We start from the raw sequence: 11,095 nt of genomic DNA, 5'->3' as shown, positions 1-11,095 counted from the left end.
GGCATATGTAGCTATATATTGTGAGTGTCAAATTGGCTATACTTCCTGGGTTTTTTTTTTCATTTGACGTTAGTGTGGGCATGCGTTCATTAATTGTTAATGCTTAAAAGAATATCTTCGTCTAATATTTTGGGATTCATTATAGCAAGCGTATATCGTTGATATCGTCGCACTACAAAGGGCGCTCAAGTACATAATTCAGTGGTGAATTCTGTAACAATGAGATCGCTAATATTAGCATGAAAGGAGGCCATCTACATAAGAGCACACCAGCCGACACTTAACAGAGACGGGGGCCGATACCGCCTGCCGGGCATATATGATTCGTTACTCGAGTCACGTGTCTCTAAGTCACGTGATCAGAGTAACTGAATCATCATTCCTGAAGAAGGTCGACAGAAGTGCGACTGAAAATTCGAGGTCAGCAAATTTTGGTGTTGTATGAAAGTGGAAAATCTTCAATAGAGATCGCTGATATATAAGCGTTCAACTCAGTCACCCGTAGCTTCCCCGTACAAGTCTATCAAGATTTGCCCAAGCCGCCCTGCATCAGTCAATTATAGGTGAAAGGTAGAATGTCAAGCGATGTGTGACGTATATCGGTAGGAGGGGTCTCATCCTGTCCAACGCCCTTGCCTGGCCACCATTTTGGAGAGGCCTTGGTCGCGCAGGACAAAACTTTGACTCGTGCTCGAGTCTTCAACACTTTTCGTGACTAGAGTGCTGAGATTTGGTAGCATAAATGGCGGCACTGGTGAGTTATTTTCTTTATCTATTTTGAAATCAAAACGTATTCGGTATCTGATTTTAGGTCAACGTTTGTACTACTCACGTAACCTTAATTGATGCTATGGCTTGATTATTGCTAAGTAAAAATGCTAATGATAATGCATCAGTTAATTCATTCTTGGCATAGAATCAGTCTGACTCGTTTAAAACAGCGTGCACATAGAATTACACCGGACTTGTTACCAGACCCTAATGTTATATCAGAGAAGTATAAATTATAAAGTATACAAATATGTACACATTTTGTCACTCATAATTTCTAAAGAATATTTTATTTCATTAATGGGATCATCATTCTTTAAATTTTAAACGGTAAAACTTTTACTTTCTTTAGAAATACTTATAACCTAGTAGAGGGATAAATATAAAGCCCATATTTATCACAATCTTTCACCAGATGTTTACATGGTATGTGTGTATGGGCAGCGACCCGGACATAATCACACACAGTATCCTATTATTCCTAAAAATAACATACTATCATACTTTCCATCAAAAATTCAACTTATATGTCACTTTCCGTCAACATAACAACAACCCCCGCTTATGACTGGTATTTGGAATAGGCATTTCATGAATTATTGGAAGACAACACAAGATGCCAATACCAGAGCAAATCTCTTGGGTCGTACCCTTTGCCACTTACCTTGTCAAACCAGTTCTTCCCCAATCCTATCTCAAGTCGTCATCGGTCGGCGATTATTGGTGCATTCTTGTCATTCCATACTTAAGCAGGGGTCAATCTATAACCAAAATAGAATTTTCCATAAATCAATAAAAATGATGCCCCTCTTCAATACAGACAGAAAAACTGCGTTTTTGTTTAAGTGGTTTTATAAGAAGTATGAGTATGTGTGCAAATTTTCTGCTCCAATAAGCTTGAAGTTTTCTGTTGATCTACTCGCCCCGACTACCTGGCCCCGGGGTGAACAATCCAATCCGGGCCTTTTGTCAATTGTACAGGAAGAAGCTTATTAGCATATTCATGCTTTCCCGCAAGGCGTGTGTAAAACAGTACATGCCACACATTCTTCACGATATATGAAGATATTCCCATATGAGTAATTATAAACTCGTGTCTTAGAAATCTGTGAACCAACAAAGTAGAAACGTCTGTAGCTGTATGTCTTTGTGATTGTTGTGACTTAAGAGGGTTACTTTGGTTAAGCCTTTGCTCTGTTGTCCCTTTAAACCACGATTAGGTTCACAGGTGTCGAGATTGAAGGGTATCTGAAAACAAGGCCGCTAGTGTTTGGTTGGAGAGTACTAGTATGTATGTGTGTGTGCAGGGGGTGGGGGGGGGGGGGTCTTTTTCTTCTCAAAACTTTTAACAACATACCTACCATGGAATCTTGAATAGTGTAACCAATGCCCAGTACAAAACTTACTAATTCAAAATCAGATATAATTTGCATCTGTCTGGCAACTAAATGTAAAATTGCACGTGAGAGTTCCGTCGTTGCGGCAAAATAACAATTTTTCACAAACTTTTACAGTCAGTTCAGCACAACTCCTAACACGCGTCCTAAAAAGCGCATTCGGACCGAGCAGCCATAGTTTTTAAACCGTGGTCCAATTCTGGCCGCCATTTTGTTCCACAATTTTGTTGACTCAAGGTCAAAGGAAAACTTTTGCTCATACGCAGTGGATGTTGTTATTTGTTAAATAGACAAATTTAAAAGTATAACCGGTATTAACCCGAGGTTTATTGTAGGCATATTGAGTTACATTCATACGTATTAGGGAAGGTTACAGGGTAGAACATGTTACAGATGAATATATCTTATATTTTGCACATCTTGAATGCAAAAGGTACCCAATCAAACGTTTAAGCCACTGGAAAATCTGTGTGGAATGTTTGAATCGATTGCATCAGACCAGTGTTTAAGTGCAGTGATGGTGCAAGGTTTAAGAATAAACCTTGACGCGTCCCAAAACACACCTGGCTCGGGAATGCGTTTCAAAATATTTATAGATAAGCTTTAAGTCCTATTCTGGAGTCGTACACAAGGTGTCAAAATAAAACTTTAAAAAAAAGCTCTTTAAAGCAACCCCGAAATTTGTCATTGACACCTAGAAATGTAGGTATTTAAAAAAATCTAAATGTCAAACTTTAGACGAGAGTCTGTTAGCAAACTTTTCTCTGACATGTGGCATGTGGGAATGGGGGGGGGGGGGCAATTTGAATTTCAAAAGCTTTTGCATTCTTCCTTACCCTAAATGAGGATAAACAGATTGGCATTCCAATCATTCCCCGAGACACAACAAACTAGCATCTTTCAATCCGCCTGTTACCATCTGCTTAGATTATGGACTCTTTAACATCAAAAACAAGGTAGGAAACACGTGTTTATCACAGACTATGATAATATACGACGACTGTATATTAGTGGAATCAAACGTGGCCTGTAAGATATAGTTTAAGTTGTACCGGAAGACGAATGATTCATGATCATGTCAGACTCGCCCCCCTCCCCACCCAGCTTTGCCTCATTTGGTGGTCAGAAATGGACAAGGCTTAATTTCATACATTCCAAAATGATTGTCCGTACCTATAGACAGAACGGGGTCATCTTAGGCCCACCTAGGCAAGGCAAATTAGGATTCAAATGCAAGCGAAACTGATCATATCTGAAGCCATAACACATAAACTGATGTGAACAGTCCTTGAGATGCACCCTTTTTACAGTGTATAGACCCTCATAATAATAAGCTAAGAATGGTGACAAATACTATTGCTACAGCAAATAAACTTTTTTCTGTGCACAGGAATGAATGTTTCACAAATTTATTGTCGTTACACAATATGATACTTGAATAGATTTAACTATTTGAATTGTCTTGAGATCTCCGTAGTCCTTTATAGTCAACGTGAGTGTGGATTTACTCATCAATGTCCATCAGAAGATTAAACAAGATTTATGGATAATGTAAATTCAATTTTCTTTACAGTCCATATTCCATGGCCGCCGCTGATTCCGATGAGGAGACTATCCTGCAATTTTCTTCTTCAATATATCTCCGAATAAGGAATTCAAAAACATCCCTCATCGACCTCAACGATACGTCTCCAAGCCGACGACCTCCGTCTGTTGCTTCATCAGTCTGTGGGTCCATTCGTTCCACTCGATACGATACTATCGAAGAGAATCCCGCCGACGAACCGTCATTGCTTTCAAGCGACGAGCAGCCATTGCTTTCAAGCGACGAGCAGCCGTTGTTTCCAGGCCACGAGCAGCCACTGCTTTCAAGCGACGAAGTCTTCAAGTCTAGCGAAGGAGAGGTCCAAACGTCTCCGTTTAGTGACTCAGGAGTAAGCTCACTCGAAGAAGTGTTTGTCAGAGACACTGAAGACAGAACTGAGGATACAGAGACAGACGTAGACAGAGATCCACACCAGGTAGAGAAAAAGAAAGAGTTTGTGAGAGACACCGAAGACAGAAGCGAGGATACAGAGACAGAAGTAGAGCAAAATTCGGACCAAGTAGTGAAAAACAAAGCTTTTGTCAGAGACTCTGAAGACAAAACCGAGGAAACAGAGGTGGTGAAGGATCCTAACCAGGTAGAGAAAAAGAAATCGGTACTTGAAGACATAAGAGCTCTTGGACAGCTGGGAAGAGCAGATTCATCATCAGAGAGTACTCTGACCATAGACGAGAGCAACGACGAGCAAGAAGACACTCCTGTTCACAGTACTGAAGACTCAGATACAGAAGAGAAGGTCACAGAATCAGGCCCTGAAGAATTGGATCCAGAGCTTGCTACTCAAAACCCTTTACAGGAAAGCAGTAGCAGTCAAATCCAGGAAGAACTCGTTCCAGAACCTGCTATAGCTAGTAGCAGCAGCTTTGCTAGAGAAGAGGAAGAGTTAGAGGGAGGGATGAGTACTCAGCAAGCAGTACAGACACACGACGCACGTACGTCAGTTCTGGACGACATTCGCAAAATCGGTGAGAAGAGATCACAGGAAAACATAGACGACCAGTTAGACAGCAAAAGAAGTAAGCCCTCCTATACTTCGTCTGAGTCGGACGATAAATTAGGAAAGCCACCTGCCTATACACCGGTTGCAGCAGTAACGCCAGCCGAGGAAGTACAGTCCTCTTCACCGCCTAGTAGAGTAAACCCTCCCGTAGGCGTAAGAGAGCCGAATTCAGGCTCCCACATCCCACAGAGCGTCCTGGCGGGTGGTAAACCTAAAGGCGAGCCAAAGAAACCTCGGGGCGTCCAAGAAGGAAACGTCAGAAAGAAGGCAAGCTTCTTTCGCAAGAAAGGACAGAGCGACGAAGAGCTAAGCAAACAACCGTCTCCTCCACCGAAGGTAAGAACGTCAGGACCCGGCGTCATGGATAGAATCAAGACCTTCTTCGGTCGAGAAAAGACCAGTTATGACCTACAGCAGGCGCAGACCGATGTTGGCATAAAGTACGGTACGTCTGAAACCTTACCTGACCAACCACGAGAGCGCAAGCCACTTCTTGAGCTACAAGAGGAGGCTCCAAAGCTAAGGAAAGCAGAAGTACAAGTAGTAGAAGATGAAGAAAAAAGCCTGCCTACCCCTACCGTGGTGAGGTCTCAAACAAGATCAATGGAACCTGATACATCATCTAGTAGCGGTGTTGAGAACAACGTTTCGATGAAGAAAGCTGCAGTGCCGGAAGTTAAAACGGCACTAGCTCCAGCAGTCAATGCCTCTGCTGCCGGTCCCAGCGCAGACCTACCGTCAAAAGAAGCAAAATTAGAGAGAATGACATCAAGTTCAGATAACACGTCTTCAAGCAGTCTTGATCTCCCAAAGAAGAAGAAGCTGAAAAAGAAAGAAAAGAAGAGCTCTACGAGTAGCCTGTCCTCCCTCAGCAGTGTGGACGACAGGAAGGGAGGCCGGATGAATATTGATGCTGAAGATTCCAATCTTCCGCCGAGTAGAGTAGTTGGATCAAAAGGATCCTCGCTGAAGCGGAAATCAGTTCCTGAGGTACAAAGCGCCCCTCCACCAGAGGCACAGAAGCCTCCTGCTCCGGTGGCAAAAACAACTCCTCCGATCGCAGTGAAGAAGACACCTTCTCCGGAGGTAAAAGCTCCTCCTCCCGTGGAGGTAAAGCGCACTCCTCCTCCGGTCCAAAATGTGTCTCCTCCCGTCGAAAAGGCGTCTCCTCCAATGGAAGTACAGAAGCCGTCTTCTTCAGTCAAAAGCTTACCTCCTCCAGCTAAGGTACAACAGCCTCCGCCCGTTGAAGTACAGCGTGCTCCTTCCCCGGTCCAGAAGGTGTCTCCTCCCGTTGAGAAAGCGTCTCCTCCAGTTGAAGTACAGCGGGCCCCTCCCCCGGTCCAGAAAGCGTCTCCTCCTGTCGCGAAAGCGCCTCCTCCGGTTGAAGTTCAGAAGCCGTCTGCTCCGGTTAAGAAAACGCCTCCTGCTGTCAAGGTAAGAGTACCTTCTTCTTATAATATTGCTTCACCTTTCAATAATGCATGGCATCTCCATCTGAAAGTGCTTCGACTGTAGGAAAAAACACGCGCACCTTTTTCAGTACAAAGTGTCACCTGTACAAAAACATGTCACACATTCTCCAGTATAAAGTACTTTGTAAGAAAAAAACTCCCCAGTTGAAAGTACCTTTAGCTAGCCTGCAGAAAAATTACGCAAGCCTTTTCCACCTATGACACCTGTCGAAAACATACGCAAACCATTTCCACTTATAAATGTAAGTAAAGCTAGTCCTATCCCCCCACAGAAACCGGTCGCCAAGACCGCCCAACCGAAGAAGACCGCCGAGTCACCGCGCGTGCGCGAGACCGTCTCTCCGATGTATGTTGTCGAACCTGCCGAACCTGTGAAGACCACGCCCCCTCCTGTTCTACCTCAGGCTACCCAGGTGACCCAGGTCGAGACGCAAGCTCCCGCTCCGCCTGTCAACAACAGCGTGCCCCTGCACACAGCAAAGAGCCCCGGGGATATCGAAGGAGCCCGACAATCTGTCCTCGGCGACATCAAACAACTTCGGAAAGACTCGACGTCGTCCTCGGACATCGAAGAAGAGGTAACCCCGACAACTGCACTTTCCACCGCGCCTCCAGTCTTCCCAATGGAAGCACCGCCTACTGTTGTCGAAGAGGTCCGTTCGGCCCCACCACCCACCATGGAGGCACCTAAAGAACAATCTATTGTCGAAAAGATAAAAGACAAAGCTGATGACATGTTCAGTAAAAAGTCCACCCGTAAGGCAAAAACGATTGAGGGTAGGGAGATTGATGATGTTGATCAGCTAAAGGAAATACTTAAGAAGAAGAAAGGTGCGAAGATAATCATCGTGAGTGAAGATGATCTGACGTCGAGTTCCAGTTCCAGTTCCAGTTCGAGTGACGAAGAACCAGAGCCAGAGAAACCACCACCAGCCATGCCGGAACAAGTGGCACTAGCCTCCGCAGACACTGCCTATTCCGCTCCTCCTCCTTCCAAGCTTCTTAATGGACAACCAGGTAAGTTTCAAAAGTTAAAAACTGATTTCCTACCTGTTTACACTTATACTTTTAATGCCACCCCACCCCCCACCCCACCACATGGAAAAACTTCCGGTGCAGTGGATTGGCATAGAGCGCAATGTAACTACTGATAACTTTTACTCTTCCTGGCTAGTTTATAACGTATCACTTGTAAAGAACAGCGTATCTAAAGATTGAAAGCCTTTTCTTTCAACTGAATTTTTGAAACATTCTGCATTCCTACTCGGCAAACCGACAACAACGATAACAGCTGCCATATGACTCAACCTGTGCGCAATTATCTAGCATGTTTACAGACACGCTATGATGCACAACAGTTGCGAAAAAGTATGTAATTTAACCATTCGTACAATGGCTAAAAAGATTTTTATCTCACATGTACATCGTACTGAAGACAACAACCTCCAGCAATGCGTTTTGTATGCGTAAATTTCGCCCGGCGACTATTGATATATGACCTGGAAAGGTCACTACAAACTTTTTGAAAGAATGTATCTCAAGCGGCCACTTACTGACTGTAAACGTACTAGATCTATACAGTAACGCAATAGGGTTACTCTACTCAAGGACATGGGTAATGGCACATGTTAGCGAAAGAAAACACCAAAGATTAAAGATTCCATTGCGGCCACACCTACAAAAATGCAGGTTCCGACAACCAGCGTGGATATAATTACGCGTAATTGGGCCAAACAAATCATCGAAACAATTGGGTGTGGACTAAAAGGTGACATCCAAAAGAATTTGTCAGTTTACCAAAACATTATCAATCCATAGTCTACGGCGAAAGATTAGATACTGAATCATAATTGTTCATTTTAATGGCATATGGTGTCCACACCTTACAGTGGCACTCGCGGAATGGTAGTGGGGGCACAACGTGGACCTGTTTGTTGCTACTACCACCAGGAATCGTTAGTGCGTAACTGTTTACCGACAAGAGCGACATTCTAAGGACCTGTTGGCTTTCTTTGATTGTTTATCGTCCCTTGAGAGTGCGTGCTTGAGAAGACGTGCACACATTTCTTACATGACATTGTGTGACCTTTAAAGCAGAGGCACATGTAAACGCAGTATGGTAGAATTCTTCATCTTTAAACCATATTTATGATCAGTTACAATGCATAACTGACAACACTACCAATTAAAGGCATCCGATAAATGTTACCTGGTGCCGAACAGGCCTTGAATTTACAAATACCCTTTATATAGAGCGCTCAATCGTTAGGTATTGGAAGAAAGTGACTACTAGTATCCCCCTCAAGCGAAATTGTGTCACACAATATAATAGTTATTGATGGGAGGTGGGCAGTAGATCCAAAAGTGGGCAAAATTAAAACACTAGTTACACAATATACAAACTAAAAAATAATAAAATAGTGAAAGTCTAATATACAATTAAAATCAACTTTTACAGACTGAGTGAAAGTTAACAACTTGACCGGTACAGCCTCCATATATTTTGTAACAAGACAGACAACTTTTCAGGATATAAACACGCTCGCTAGGTGACATAGTTAATTACTTGACCATTTTGTTACCATTGTAATAGTGTGTCACGTGATCTGGAGAATAAGTAGTTATTCACACCTTTTCGCTCATAAATTACTGTTGAGGTTCGTCAACCGACAGTGAAATAATGTTGCAGAAAACAGCAGGTGTAGACAGCAACGAACAGACAACTTCATTCAATACATTGTCAATTCAAATCAAGCCTTCCCTCTTCCACGTTCTAATCCTTATTGACAACTAAATTAGCAGATAATATTGTTGTTTTTTTCTCCGATAAGCATGTTTCTATCGCCTGTTCATTGCAATTATTCAGTAAAGCACATGGGCGAATCAGGTACCGCGCTTATGAAAAGATTCGTGGTAAATAGCAAGGCACATAGTCAAACCACGTTGAATAGTCGGTCAGCCAATGCGTTTGTAATTGATAGCAATATCAAGACAAAAGTATAATAACTTTACGCCCACCGGTCTTGATGTTTTTTAATTATACAAAGAGCATATGAATTAGGAATACAGAAAAAGAATGATCGGATATACGTAAATACTACTTGTAAGTTGTAGCAGGTCATTGTTGTCGTTAATACGTATGATTTACTCTGAGTTTACTTACGTTTGATTGGTGTAGAGAGGTGTAATTTGGCTTAACGTTAATACGTATGATTTACCCCTCTGACCTAGAAACTTCTGAAACTTCCGGAAAAGTGATTGTTTCCGGGTCAGGCCTGGGACATGTTCCGGTTCACCGCACGGCCAAGTTCATGGTCAGCGCTGAAAATGTGGAGGAACTGCCAATGGAAATCATCGTTACAGGTGAGTTGTTTGTTTCTTTGTTAACTTATAGGTCTTTGTTTATTTATTAATAATAAGCCTTTGTTAATTCATGAAAAACTCAAATGGGCCTGCTGGCCACTTTTCATTGAGGTTATAGGAGAAGAGGTGATGGTCAGACAAAATATAACATAGATACATGAAATAAGTCCTAATGAATCCATAGAAATGTAGTCTTAACGAATACATATTATCATCATTATCATCAATGTTATTATTAATAAATATATCAGATAGGAAAGATGTTAATTTTGAATCGTCTTTCCAACGATGACGCATCATCTGCCATTGTGACGTCGGGGTCCTCTAAGGCCACACCCTTCACCGTATGCAAATGATGCATATACAACAATGATACCACACCTTAAATAAAGGAGTGTCTCCTGCATGAATAATTAATACATCACAAACTAATATCGATATATGTACATTACTTGTGCACATTCTAGGACACACAGGGTAGAATATTAGTACCAAGATGCCACCTGACTATTATAATCAGAGTATAGATAAGAGGTTAGTAGAGTTCTTAAAGAAGATGAACTCTACGAGTTTTCTGCGTCCTGCAGGGCCGAGGAAAGACCGTCTCCCGTGCCGATACAACGACGCCAACGGCGGCATCCAGGTGGAATATGTGCCCGAAGAAGTCGGTACGTCAACGTCATGTTGTTGTTGTTATTGCTGTTCACTCACTAAATTCCAATAGTCACGACAAAACACTTTGTAACAGTAATGCTTTCCGGAACACCTATTACAGCTGCATAGCACACTAAATGCTAGACTTGAAAATATATGTTTCTGTATAGGCACGCCCAGATGCTTAAGTTATGGGAGGGGGGCTGTAAACAAATGGATTAAGACATATCTAAGACAAACAGCAGTACCATAGCTACATGACATTCCGTGATATAATTCGTCGATTGGGTTGCAATTTGCACATTACTATAGTCAATATACGTATACAGTTTGAAATATTGCCCAATGTCTTTTAGGCATGCATGCAGTAAATATGTAATATGTTGATATCAAATTATGACAACCTAATGATGCGCACCAGTTTGCATACATCTTTTGCTTGCATTTGGGGCAAACATCTATAAGTCAGTTCATATACTCTAGTCGCATTGGGAACACTTTATCACATAAATTAACTGGATATCAGAAACCACATTAAAACAATTGTTCGACAAGACGTGCTTCCAATAAAATTCAGAACATATAAGATGTAAACTTCTCTACTGCAGGTGAACATGACATATCTGTCAAGTACAACGGCACGGAAGTTCCCGGCGGTCCGTTCGTCTGCCATGCCTATGACATCACCAAGATCAAGGTCAGCGAGGCCAAATGGGACGTCGGGAAGGACGTGGAAGTTCCGAGTAAGTATCGTATAAACTGGAATAACAAGAGTTATCACTCCTCACTCACTCCTCCCTTGAATATCTAAGTTTCTCGTATGTCCCGT

The 11,095-nt window shown here is 42.4% G+C and overlaps 1 protein-coding gene across 1 annotated transcript in view; it reads left to right on the top strand.

Moving 5' to 3' along the window:
- Nucleotides 1-3,004: 3,004 nt before the first annotated feature.
- Nucleotides 3,005-11,095, top strand: part of LOC118428139 (filamin-A-like) — a gene marked incomplete in the record, with an annotated part of 29,714 nt that continues 21,623 nt past the window's right edge. The window contains 6 exon segments of the mRNA XM_035838123.1: nt 3,005-3,124; nt 3,742-6,211; nt 6,522-7,266; nt 9,481-9,612; nt 10,200-10,280; nt 10,875-11,002. Coding sequence (XP_035694016.1) covers nt 3,099-3,124; nt 3,742-6,211; nt 6,522-7,266; nt 9,481-9,612; nt 10,200-10,280; nt 10,875-11,002 — 3,582 coding nt within the window.

This window comes from Branchiostoma floridae, chromosome 12, assembly GCF_000003815.2.
Source record: "Branchiostoma floridae strain S238N-H82 chromosome 12, Bfl_VNyyK, whole genome shotgun sequence".
Classification (NCBI taxonomy): domain Eukaryota; kingdom Metazoa; phylum Chordata; class Leptocardii; order Amphioxiformes; family Branchiostomatidae; genus Branchiostoma; species Branchiostoma floridae.
This window is presented reverse-complemented; position numbering and strand designations above follow the sequence as displayed.